General features: G+C 39.8%; 1 protein-coding gene across 5 annotated transcripts in view; it reads left to right on the forward strand.

The window, feature by feature from the left end:
* The window catches only part of astn1 (astrotactin 1), a 288,872-nt gene that overhangs the window by 272,663 nt on the left and 2,184 nt on the right, over window positions 1-14,025 (forward strand). For all 5 annotated transcript variants that reach the window (XM_079569048.1, XM_079569049.1, XM_079569050.1 and 2 more), the window contains 3 exons: window positions 3,251-3,386; window positions 4,781-4,881; window positions 6,333-6,516. In XM_079569048.1, the coding sequence (XP_079425174.1) occupies window positions 3,251-3,386; window positions 4,781-4,881; window positions 6,333-6,516 (421 nt within the window). The remainder of the gene's footprint in view (window positions 1-3,250; window positions 3,387-4,780; window positions 4,882-6,332; window positions 6,517-14,025) is intronic.

Raw genomic sequence — 14,025 nt, forward strand, 5'->3', positions numbered from 1 at the left:
CAAGATACACACTGGCCCAGGACAGTTGTGTCTATTAGAAGTGATTGAGGAATAAAAGATGAAAATGCAATATTTATATTGTAAACTGGAAAGCCATTTTACTTTTTGACACAAATATTTGTAACTCTGCTGAGGTGAGATCAGGTGGAATGAGAGGAGCAGGTCCAGATACCTGACCTTGTACTTAGCAGCACAGTCCAAGTCCAAATTTAGACTCGACTCGTGAAGGATCACAATTATACAACTCCAAAACAAAACTAAATCAACTGTCTACTATCAATGCAGTACAAAACACCTTTCTCTTCATTTATGATCAGTCTCTAATGGAAGAATGCTGGTAAATGTCAGTTTACTGGCTTATATTTCTTGTTATGGTTGAGTTTTTCTTCTCTTTGAACTGCACGGCCACCCACCTGCAGCATTCCTGTTTTGACGACAGAGCGCAGAGCTCCTTCAAACTGTTTTAATGGGCCACTAAGTGCAAAGCTGCTGCTTCAAGTTCTGAAGAGACACATTTTCTGCCCCAAATAAACCCAAAAAAATAATAAAGATTGTATGGATGAGGAAGGATAAACTGTTCCAGTCAGAAGGGGCCTTAAACTGAAATGCTCTATGTCCAATGTCTTTGTTTGTACTTGGATTATACGTAATACATATACTGTACGAAATGAATTTCTTGATGTTACTGGAATAAGAAATTTAAAGGAACAGGCCACCATTTTTACATACTGAGATATGTTCTTGCCTGAGTTTAGACAAGTTTATGTCTGGTCTTTGTGCCTGCCCTCAGCCACGCAAAACCACCTAAGATGTTGTTAGCATTTGGCCTCTACCAATGTATTCCTATAGCTCCAAACAGGGTGAAGTTAGAAGCGACCAAGCTCTTCCACGGGCACGCACAAAGACCAGACAGGTATGTATCAACTTGTCTAAGCTTAGGTAAGAACATATCACAGTATGTAAAAAACGAATCCCCTGATGAGTTCTGTAAGGACATTTAAGAGTAAATCTACACAGAGTATTAAACAGAGTATTAAGCAGCATAAGATATAACTCATGGGTATTAAATACCCATGATTAATATATGGTATCAGCATAATCAATATTGGGCAGAACTAATTGGGTAATTACTCTTTTTCTGAGTGAAGCAATTGGCTGACCTAAAAAGAAGATTTAAAGTGGCACAAGTTCACCTGGTAATATAATCTACATTATATGTGGTGTAAAGTTAAGTTCAGGATCAAGCCAGAGTCCAGGATATTTAAATGACTTTATGGATAATAGAGCCATTCTCATACTGATGTATAAATCACGAGAAAGATGTAAATTCTGATAATGAGTACCAAAATGAAGCATACAGAGAAATTCACTTGTTACATCAGCTCTCAAGAAACACTCAGGGTATTCAAATCTATTTGCATTGGTGCAATTATACTGTAAAGATTTCATACAATGTTTCAAAAGTGTATTTACATAGATTTAGGTTATAGAAAATAATGATTCAGGTTTAAGATTTTCTCGTGTTTTCTTATTGTGTCTGGGTTTGTGTGATATGAATGACTTTGCTTAATCTCCCAAAGTAATTCACAGTTCAGTGTTTTGTAGAATTGCTAGTTGTTCAAAAAGTGAAGAGCCGTTTAGTCTAGTTTGACTTTTCACAACATGTTGTTGTGAGAGAAAGTGAGAAGAAGCCTCTTGGCTGCACTTAAATAACAATTTAGTAATCACACAAACTATTGGAAACTGCCAAAGGTTTAACTCGCACTCTGACATCAGGGTCTAAAGACATGCCAAACAAGACGGTTCAACAAGCAATTTATACGATTTTTCCTTTCCCTTTTTCATTATCGAAGGGGCCAAGATCTGGATATCTCTGTATAAATTACAGTGTTGTTCAGTTGTAGGGGAGCTTCACAAAGTCTGACTTCACGTAATAGTAGTGGATCATTATGCTGTGTCTATATTTAAGCTTTATAGACCTAAAACAGAATTCAATCAACATTCAGTTTCCAAAATATGAGGCATTGGTCAAACCTGCTTGCATAACAGTTATTATTAGTTAAACAAAAGCTATGAGACTAATATAGCAGTTATTATCAAATAACAAACTACTGCAAAAAAGTTAACTCTTTGAAATGACTGAAAATACTGTGTTTTTAGGCTTGAACTACCTTAGTTTTTGATTGGATTATAGCACAAAATTCCACCTTGCCTTCTCCGGAATAGTTTCACACACACTCCTCTTTTTTATGCCTTCTTCCCAGACAAATATTCCAAACGGCTTTGCAATTAATATGGTAAGTGGAGCAAAACCTCACAACGTCACTTTTCATTTACGCGTGTTTATATCTTTCAGCGTGTGTCAGGGCAGGGCTGGGTAAATATGCTGATTTGTAACCCTTTGGGTGCTCTTTGTGAGTATTTACCAGCTGGTGACATGGGCTGAAGTTTGACAGGAAAGGCATGCCATAGGTGGCCAGCCATCACTCACGCACAAGCAGATAGGAAAACTGGGTGTCCGTCACTTTGCAGTCAGTATAAATACACACAGGTACAGTCAGGGCTTGTCTATGGAGGAGGGAAAGGATGGAGATGACCACCTCAGAGCTGCTTCGCAAACCTGGCCTTTCCGCTCAGATTTTCCCCTTATACACGGAGACGCTCCTGCCCGCCTGACGCACGGCTCCAGCTGGGAAAACATGGCACAGCAGAGGGGATTGTGGGAGTTGGGAGGGGCGCAGGTGGAGACTCTCAGGCCAAGGATGAGACTGGTGCTGATTGAATTTTTGATAAACCAATAACATAACAAAATAGAGCAAAAGGAAAATGGGAACATTTTAATTATGTGGTGCCAGAGTAGCCATCACTTTAACTTGGGAGAAAATGCTAACTCTACACTGAAAGGCCTCACATGGTCCGGGTAATAAGTATTACGATTTTCTGATTTTTCTGCTTTTATAGGGTTATTTAAGGCCATGTATTATTCTACAAAGAGGAATCTGGTTTACTATGTTAAGGGCGTGTGTTTGGTTGTTGTGTTCAATTCTGGCATTTTTATTATTATATAAAAATTGGTCGGACACAAGGAAGTGTTAATCTGAGTCTAAATAGTTACGGGTGTTTTGAGCTCAGAACATTATGTCCATGTGTCTATTCTGGCAATGTGCCGGATTACATCATTGCCGAGAACAGAGTAAATATGTAAAGCATGCTGTTTGATCCTGGATGTTTGGGTGATTTTGTGTTGCAGAGACCCTCCTGAGCTTCGTGGATGACATCTTGTCTGGTGCCAGGTCGCCCTGTGTGATGCTGGGGGACATCCCTGACCTGCTCTCCTCCTCCATCAGTCTGATTGTCCGCTGCCTTGAACCTGACTCTACATACATGTACGTCCACTTTGAAAATGACAAATGCATTTTCTGAGTTATCGTCATCTCTTTGTGATACAGCAGTTATGTTTGTTTTATTTGACAGTTTTACTTTCGTTTTTTACCTCTGGGCTTGATTTTTTTCATGGCCTCTAATAACTATTCATCATCATCATTTATATCATTCATACAGTCGTCAGATTTCTTTTGAAATGCTCCGCCAAAATCCTTATGCGTTCCATGTCCAGTCCACTGTGCACAAGATGTACTTGATTTTTAGAGAATTCAGCTCATTTGTCTTCACTGAAAGCCTCACATACTTGACTTACCACCAGCTGTGAGAGACGGTCTGGACATCCTCTTTATAACACTTGTGGTTTAAATCAGAGGATTCAGTGCAGATAGCATCAGACAACTACAGTAAGAGTTTTACCATATCTTCATATTGTTCAGATGCTTTTGCACACAGTGGAACTGTTTAAATTACACTGTTCCTTTGGTTAAGCATTGTCAAAAACAAAACTTGCATCTCTAACTTAAGAATAAATATTTAAGCTTTTTATTCCTCTTCTGAATGCAGAGACATAGACTTTCCTCTCCTCAAGCACCTCCTCTAGTGAATACTGCAGTGCTCCCGGACTTAAAAAAAAAAAGACAAGGTCCCCTCACACGACCTGGCACCTCATTATTCTCCTCTGGACTCTCCCATCAGGGCGCTGCTCTCATATAATACCTTCTATAGATCCAAAACCTTTCAAAGGCTTTCTCATGTATTGTGTGTATAAGCCTATACCGCATGTGTCTTGCAGGAGTCCATACTCTGCCCACGTCTCCAGTCCATAGTGTTCAATGAGTCTCACGGTTATTGAAAGTGTTTTATTATGTCACTCAAGTATGCGGACAGGGCCAATGTGCATGCTGGGTAAAATGGTGCTTAGTATGCCTTTATGCTCTGCTGAAACATGCTACTGCTGCTCATCGTAACGTCATATTCGAGAGGTAGATGCAGTTGTCAATTTAGACACTGGGGGGAGATGTGCATTCAGAGAAGTGATGCTTTGTTCTGTGGAAAATTGTATTATGAGCACAGATGTGGTGTTTGTCTTGGCTGTTAACTTGTATGGTAAGTCAGGAAGATATATTATAAAAGATAGAAATACACTGAGTAAAATGTATATGTCAAACCCTTGGTGCACACCTCAAATACACTATATGTTTATATTTATTTATTTATCTGTTTATCTATGGTTGTTGAAGCTTGCAGGTAGAAGACTAAGAGGGAACCTGTGTAATGTATATGTTGTGTCTCAGATTAATGTCATTTTACATGGAAGTTTTCAGTGCACTTTTTTTTTTTACTTGTCTGCGTAAGATTTTAAATTCAAGGGTAATACATTACTTTTTCTTCACAGGTTCCGGTTGTGGGCAGTGGACTCCACAGGTCGCCGCTCAAGTCCGAGCGAGGTCACCATCAAAACGCCCTGTCCCACTGTGGATGACGTCAAAGCACAAGGTGTGAGAGAACGTGTTCTGATGAATCACTGCTGAACAGATTCACTTTTTCAACAAAAAACGACCAAATTACATTCAGTAGCTTTAGTTAGTTTTTACGTTGCATAATTCAAAACAAATAGTAGATTTATTTTAGGATTTCTTCTGGCCACTTTCACAATTTTCCATACTCCTAATTCATGGCAAAAGTAATCTGTCCCCAGGAATTACATTGCATACCCAAGAGTGAAGTCTTTTTTATGTACTCTGCAGTGGGAAGCATATATTTTACATAACACTTTGTGAGAGTTATAAAAATACATTTTTCCCCCTTATCCTTGAAATTCTTCAGTGCTATAATAAAAAAGCCTGTGTCAATGATGCTCAGTAATATGCAAATTCTGTAGGCTACTGTAAAGTAATATCCCAGGACTAAAGTGGATCTTGTTGCAGTGAGAGCCGTTTGCCCTCCGCTCCAGACAGTAAAGTGTGCCGCTCCAGGGCTTTGGCATTTAATGCCTGAAAACATGGGCGCGAGTGTAAAATCTGATACTTCCACTTCTGAGCGCGTCCACTTTATTAGCGCTAACAGCCAAAGCAGGTGGAAGCATTCCTGACCTGATGAGGCATGTTAGCCAGTGAATACTCGTCACCCAAACCACGCATTCCTCCCATTATCTTATGCTTTGATTTACTTCTTTTTCATATTTTTTAATGCCCAGTGCTTCACATAAAATGCCTTGTGTCTCATTCATTTTCCAAAATAGAGGACATAATAGCCCAGATCTTGTGGCGGCGCACGGGGCGGCGCAGGCTCTTGGCGAATTATTTTCGGAGTGGCGGCGCTATATGTGCCATTCGCCTCCGCCACCTGTGAGGGGGCGTCACAAGAGGAGGTGACTGCACTGATGGAAACACGGCTGACATTCACTTCCTCGTTTACATTTCGCTGTCTTGCGTTCTTTCTTAAGCCTTAGGCTTTCACAGGTCAAACTAAAAACTTTATTTACCCCATTGTGAGCTAAACGATGTTCACGTCTCGAGAGAAAAAGAGCTACAGCGTCCGCTGTGGCGCGGATCGGCCCGCGCTTGGCGTGAATGCGAAGCAAAACAAAAGCACGTTCACCCCCACTCCCACACAACCACTCTCCTGGACAGAGTCGATCTGGTTGGAGGAAAATGTGTGTCTCCACCCGTTTAAATACGCTAAGTCTGGAGTGGCAAGATCACAAAGTGCCAAAATGTCACGCTATCGTCTCCGTTTTGATGCACAAGATCGGGCCCCATATCTTACTCAATTTAATTCTCAACACAGATCAAAACAAACTCAAATGACATTAAAGCACATGTGAATGGTAATAATTGGTTTAGGAAAATTGTAATGTTTTTTCCTCTTTCCTCAGGGTTAAATATCAAACGTTGTGGTTTTGAATTTAAATAATGAATCTATGTTCCTCTCTTTATGTTGTTTAGAAATAGCTGATAAGATCTACAACTTGTTTAATGGCTACACCAGTGGGAAGGAGCAGCAGACGGCCTATAATACGCTCATGGACTTGGGGGCGCCCACTCTGCACCGGGTGCTGTACCACTACAACCAGCGCTATGAGAGTTTTGGGGAGTTCACCTGGCGGTGCGAGGACGAGCTTGGGCCCAGGTATAATTTTATTTATTCATCTTAGTAAAACGTTTTTTTCTTGATTGCATAAACACTAGATGCTGTTCATTGCATCAAGACTTTTTTGTATTGATCTATAAATTAGCCTTTTTAGGGAAATATGTGCTATTTATCAGGAGCAGTGTCAAATGTGTCAAAGTGTCAATGTCATAAATACAATGCAAGGATCATTGTTCGTTTGCCTGATTCGACCCCAAACTTTGTCAGCCTTTTCCAAACAATACATGTGATTAATTCATATGTGGTGTCAAAAAGATTTAATAAGTTGTTCAAATTGGGTCAGTGCCTTGATAATAAGTCATAAACCCTCAACGGTCTCTTGTTCAATAATTTTGCGGGGTGTTTTTGTTCAATAGAGACCAATAAATATCATGTATGTTTGGCTCAGTCTATTACTTATGACACCTGGGATTAACCGTTTCAGCACATGATATTTCAAGTGAATGAGGAAACGTTCACAGTAGTGTAACATGATGTTTATCGTTCTCAGCTCATGAGTTTCTGGGTTATATTCCTGATGTTTTGATGTGTTGGACCGGGGTTTGTCAAACTTATTCTTGTATCTGTTATTCCTATTGCAAAACTCTGCAGCAAGTGTTTTCACAATGTCTTCAGTATTTTTTTTATATTTGTGTTGTCTCATTAATCACAAATACAATTCAAGAGTAGACATGTAAAGTCAAACAAGCTGGATAAGGATAAATTAGTGGCTTTAAAATGAAAAATCTACGGTTATTTTATTGTATGTATCTGTTAATCAACAATCCACTGTACAGCATATACTGTTCATAGTTTCTGATATATAGTCATGGGAAATGGGAAATGGGAATAGGAAAATGAAAGATGTGTAGTTGTTATACTTTTATTTGAAGCTTTGTTTTAATGGTTACATCATAGAAAGTTAGAAGGTTTGGTGTCTGGCAGCTTTGGTCAGAGACTTGCCTTCATTAATGGCCTTATCTCTGATATGGAGCCAGATACATTTGCATTCCTTCAGCCAAATTGATCATCAAGTTTTGCTTAATGGCCAATTTATCAGGCAGATTTTAGAGTATACAAAGTCGTGTGGGTCCACCACACAGCGAGGCAAGCATTACAATAGCCTGTGTCATTTTCCTTTTAACAAGTTGTTTGAAATGTGTGTAAAAAAATTATTATTCACTATTCACAAGTTCAACTGCTGCACTCTCGCTAAACAGTCTGACGGCCAAACAGAGAAACGGCGACATCTGGACAAAAGTCTGGAGAGTGGATTTGTGAGAAGAGCACTTGCAGTCAAAATGAGTGTTAGCAACTGTTCAAAACTCAGCACAAGTTTAGCTTTCTGTGTTCAAATGAAACTGAACATGCAGTGGAGTTGGAGATGGGTAAAATCAATCATATTTTTCATTTGTGATGCCTTTAGCCCCTACAAGTTATACCGTTGTCATTGTACATGCACAGCCAGGCCAATGACGTGTCCAGGGTTTACAGTAGTCTTTGTATATAGGGTTGAACACTGTGGACCTTAAGTTTGATCCTTGTGGGGCTCCCGGACTGGGGGAAGAGTTTGCTTATTTCTCCATGTATGTGATCTAAAATCTAAACTCTTGTTCTTATAGCCACTTTTTTATTACAGAAAAGGTCTTATTTAGAGAAAGAGTCCAGCTCTAAAACCCATTGAGAATCGTTGGGACATCTTGATGGAAATATGTGAAAATAATGCAACACTGGTTCCGTTACAAAGCTTATTGAAGCACAGCAAACAAAGCTAAATGCGGTTCATCACCTAGATATTAGAGGGTGTGACCTTTCTTTGTGTTGACTTTCTTTTTGGTCAGGCAGTGTTCCTTGCTTTTGTGGTAGCCCAGGAACTTTGTTATATGGAATCTTACCTTAGATCATACAACTTAGAGACAACTTAAGACAACTTATCCATCACAACGATTGCACCCTTTTTTTTTCTCGCAATTCTTTAGTTCAAAGTAAGTTCATGTCTTTAAAGATTAAACTTGAGGAATAAATACTTTTTGTAGTGAACCTTTTTCTCCAATGACAAAACTACAAACACATCCGACAGTGGCCCCGTGGAGCCCGACTTGTTTTGATTCTCGGAGGTGCGGGCAGATGTTCCTCTCCCGGCTTCCAAAGGGCTGTCTCTGATTGTAGCCGCTTGTTTGTGTGAATTAGAGTTACGGGGGAAACTCATTCAAAGTGACTTGGGAGGAGAGAGAGCCGAACCCCTGTGACTTCACCGGGGCCCGTTTAGCAATGCTCCAGCTGGGAGGGCCCCACGCACTCCCTCCAAAATACAGATACTTCATGTTTTATAAAGCCAGCCATCTGTCCAGTATAAAAGTACTTAAACAAACAGCAGACTGAGGTGTTCTTTTTGTCAGATGAAACTGATTAGCAAAGACTCTCCTATGTTCTTTAGGCACCTTAAGTTGCTTTTAATGGGGACACATGCTGAACAGGCTGGATGTTATTGGAAACGCAGCCACTCAAGTTATCCCATTAAAAGGCACTTAAATCGACCATACTTCAATTGAATTAAAGCAAGGGGGGATTAATGCAAATTATAGCATGTTGTTTTTTATGGTAAAGAAATGAGAAGAGCATTCAAGGTGAATTCTGGCAACTTCAGGACAGTGTTCATCTTAAAAATAATGTTGTACTTTACTAAAGCTGCATTTAAAGTGTCATAATGTTTGGTACAATAATAGTTTCACCAAGGTCAGATTCAGATTTTCTATCCCTGATATTTATGTACTCGAATAAAGGAGAAGGGCTGCATGGTGGCAGAGAGATTAACACTGCTGACTTTTGGTGAAAATTAAGAGCTCATCGATTAATTCTTCAGGCAGGTTGATTTGTCAAAATGAATTGTTTAAAGCAGTACAGAGTCACTCATGCCCCTAGAGGCCATAAGCGCTTCTGCAGGTGTGGTAGCATGTTGTGGTTTTTTACTCATTAATTGTCTGTAAGAGTAAATACTAGACTGATAGAAAAGACAAAGGGAGAAAGGGATATTGTACATCCAATTACACAATGGAGACAATATTTTTTCACTCAAACGTGGCTGTAAATACTGTTTAAGTGGTGCTAGCCCAGAGTTAGCTTTGCCCGTTAGCCTGTTAGCTTCTTCTTCGTGATTCCATTATTGTGTGTTGGGGCCTCCGACCCATAGGCAGCAAAGTTGGATTTGTGGTTTCTGGTCAGAGACACCAGGGGGAGATGAAAGACCTCCCAATCATCCCATTAACACTTGTATTATCCCCAGAGGGACTACAAAAAGGATTTATTAAGGTAAGCAAGTTACTTAGCACTGCTTTAAGTTGCAGCAAGATGAATAGGCTTGTGACTGTGGCTATATAGACTCCTGCCTGTTGCTCAAAAATGCTCCAAATTTCATACTTAATGATCTAATTTTGGTGAGAGCTTGCACCTCTGTAACCTTTGGCATGATAAATGACACACCAACGGCCTGCTGATCCACCTCCGTAGTTTGTTTTTCCTGATTCCTCCTCTCTCACCCACAGGGTTCAGATCTACGGAACCGCTGGTAAAAACAATTTTGTCTCAACAATTCGCAACCCACAAACCACACAGTGCACGATCAGCCACCACCGACGGAGACTTGACTTGGCCCGTGGACACTGCAGTCTCCCGCAAATCATTTCAGTCAAAAGAATTTCCCCCTTTTCTTGTCATGAAAAGAGACGTCTGAATCAACTTGATTTTCATTAGCATGTCAAAATACAGATAACATTTTCAACTTTTGGCGCCGCAGAAACTTCTATCGGCCAAGACGAGGTAATATGTAAACAAGAGAAACGACCTATAAAGCTTTATCATTTTTGTGACCGAAAATATTCCGTTCTGTTTTTAGAAATGTATCCGATCTCACTGACGAGACGATTTGGCATCCTCCGCGGGACATTTTTGTGGACCTCTTTCATGCAACATCGCGTGACATTTTAAAATAAAACCATAAACTCCCCGAAAGTCCGTCTCTTCTTGACACTTCCATCTCCCTATAGGCCCGAGATCTTGTCATCAGTTTAAACCCGTTGCTATTTTGTTGACTTAGAAACATTAGATGATGTTGGCCGGCCAGAAAGAAAATCTGCTCCATTTAAGAACAAACCATGTCCTCGGTTGGACTTTTCAAAAACTTGAAAATATTTGTATGTCTCTAATTCCTTTTTGTTTTTACGTGACCGTCTCTCCAATCAGACCCACTACTTGAGATAATAGTATTGTTATGGTTGGACTTGTCATCAGGAAATCACAATCATAATCACTACAGACTGTTTGCTTTGCTCTTTAGGCTTTTTATAGACACAAGAAAGACAAAAATATACACTGTTAACACAAGAGCCCTCAGTCCTGGCCGCCGCGGTGATTTATTAGTTCCTGTGATACTTAGAGTGAAGGAAAACACTGCGCTATTGATATAGTGCGATATCCATTTCTAATAAAAAGTATCTTGTCACCACGGTAAAATTTAGTTTTATGAGTTCAGTACCACAGTCAAGTCCAAGAATCCTTAACGGCACAAGTTTTACTTTTTTAATCAATACATCATCAAAGTTATGAGGTTTTGAATCGATGAAAACTCTCTGTGCTTGTGCTTAAAAACACTCATCCAACACTCCATCTTAACCAGCATCCTGTTCCCTCAAAACTATGGTATTTTTCTCACCACGGCGACCTCAGCGTCCTTCTACCCGTGCTTGTGTAAGCTTTCAGTTGTCCAGGAGTCTTCCATCATAGCAGAGTTTTTCAAAAGTCATCCCGTCAATTTCTCACAACTCACTGTTTCCCGTCTCATGGAAACGTATTTGTTTTTTTCCTCTTTTGGCATAAATTCACTTGAAAAGATCTTAACTCACGGAAGCTTAACAAAAGCAAGATCAAAATGTCAAGCGTTAATGTCTCTTGGAAGAACTGTCTTTTTGCTTTGATACATGTTTCATTACATCATCCATTTGGACCGGGTCAAACGCAGGTGGACACGTTGTTTTGGAAACCCGGAGTTCTTTTGCAAAACATTAATTTTATCAAGTCTTTATTCCTCAGATTCAGCACCTTGGGGTTGAACCGTGGCCCGTGGAAGTGTGTGCGATCTCCCACAACGTTATAAATGTCTTGAATGGCATGAATGTGCGCAGCCAAAACCACACTAAAAGTTTCATAAGTGTCTCTTTGAGGGCTGCTGGTAAGGGGTCAAACCATTTTCCACTTTCATACATGTGTAAGGATTTATGGTGACAACTCCAGCTATCTGGAAACCGTGAATCTCTCATCTGCTTCCCTTTAAAAGTGAAAATAATAAACTCACTTTATTTATTTTAACCAAATAAATATTCCAGCTCCTCCAACCACAGCCATTTTGAGCAAAACACTGGAGTATCGAGAGATCTTAGAAAAATGAAGTGCATGACAATATGGTGGCACCAATGGCAATTATAGGAATTCACGGTATTATTTCTGTTTCTTGGACAGGCAAAACACCATTAAAATGTCTGTGTATGATCTTTTTCCATTGTTGGTTGGTTGATTGAGTTGAGGACGTTTAGCTTCTATCTTCATAAGCTTCTTCTTGCTCTTGTTGTTAATTGTCATGTAAAAGCCACTACTTTTGATGACAGAGAGGTCGAAATTCTAGCTAGAAGCGGGAAGCGAGAAGAACAATGCATGCCTGAATTGTGGTGGAATCCTCGGACACCATTCATCTCTGCTTTTCTATGGACTCCCCAGATCACAGGAGCAGCAGACGTTTGTTCATGAAAATAGGCCCTAACAGCCCAGAGAACAGACTATTTTAACTAGTAAAACCGTAAAACTGTATAAACACAGCTACTGATGAGGAGTGGGAAGAGTTTATAGGCCTCTAGTCTAGCTGTATGTGTTTAACCAGTCTTTCACATGAGCGAGAAGAAGCTTCTGATTATAGAAGTGAACTGTCCTCAACTCAGTCAACCCTTCCTTGTTTCAATGTGTGTGTCTTCTTTATCTTACTGCTAGGAACTATATGTGCAGTACATGTCCTACTCAATGTGAGTCCTCAATCCAAAATCAATTGAAGAGTTATCCAAAGTTATTGTTACACGCAGGAATCGAAGGCCAGGATTGTGTCTTTATGTAAAATGGGTTGCGTATTACCTTGGAATGTCAAAAATAACAAAAAGAACCTTGTTTGACTCAATGTACAATAGACCTCGGCCTATAATGGCTTGCAGAATATATGTTCTTTGCCAGAAATAATAAGGATTGCGCAGATGTATGGAGATGCTAGGTATCTACAGAACAAGGGTTTAGTTTAGGACAGCAGGGGATGTGTTCAGGTCATGCTTAGTTCTATAGAATTCAGCAGTTATATTTTAAGCCACATAATTGCATCAACCATAGAATTAGCGCTTGCAGGGTGTTTTGCAAAATATTCTATCTATAAGAAACAGAAACAAATTGAACAGAATTGTTAATGTGTGTGTTCAAATCGCTCTGATGTCGCTCTGGAAGTGTCGGGTCACTATAAAGGCTGGTCAGATCATAGACTCATAGGTTGGCGTTTTTACCTACCTGTGATCAGAACTAATCGCTATTCGAACTCATTTATCCCTTCTGCTATAAGCTTTTTAAATTCAAACTAAGAGTTTGTGGTTTTATTCGGTCTTGCTGGACCTTTGTGAATCTGTGATCTGTTGTGGCAGATCTGTAAATGATTGTCCTGTTGTGAATGTATGGCCGGGTCACTTCAAAGAATTGTCCCTCATAGGATTAATATAGTTGTCTGATTCTGATTCTATGATTGCTCAGTACATAGTTGTAGTCAAGCCTTTATTTATATTATTATGAGATGCTGATGAGTGAAAGGCATTAGGGTGAACTTTATTGTCCCTGTAGGGAAATGTGTCCTATGCATTTGATGCCGCTGCGGAAAGCCGTAAGCTGCAGTAGGGATCCAAATCCAGATCTTGAGCTTGACTCATGGTCAGACTCACCTGGCTGGAGCTATAACCTATTGTGCATGTTTGGTTTGATGGGCGAAACCAAAGCAACGAGAGGAAACCCATTGGGACACAGTGAGAACTTGCAGACTCCACTGGCCCACACGGTCTGGGATTCAGACCAGTTTCAATTTGGTTTGGAGTGAGCATTTAATCATACTTTTGTGCTCATTGTTATGGGTTACTAATAGGTACTATTCATGTTATTCGTGTGATATAACAAAAAATGTGCATTGATTGATTGATTGATTGATTGATTGATTGATTGATTGATTGATTGATTGATTGATTGATTGATTGATTGATTGATTGATTGATTGATTGATTGATTGATTGATTGATTGATTGATTGATTGATTGATGTTTATCATGATGGTTTATTACAAAAGCAGTTCATGGCTCACACCTGGACTGACCCAAACAGACACAAATACATTTTCACTGTGTTGTTTATAAGCAAACAGGCTTTCCCTGTCTCCACCAGTCCCTGCTG

This window comes from Gobius niger, assembly GCF_951799975.1.
Source record: "Gobius niger genome assembly, chromosome: 13".
Lineage (NCBI taxonomy): Eukaryota > Metazoa > Chordata > Actinopteri > Gobiiformes > Gobiidae > Gobius > Gobius niger.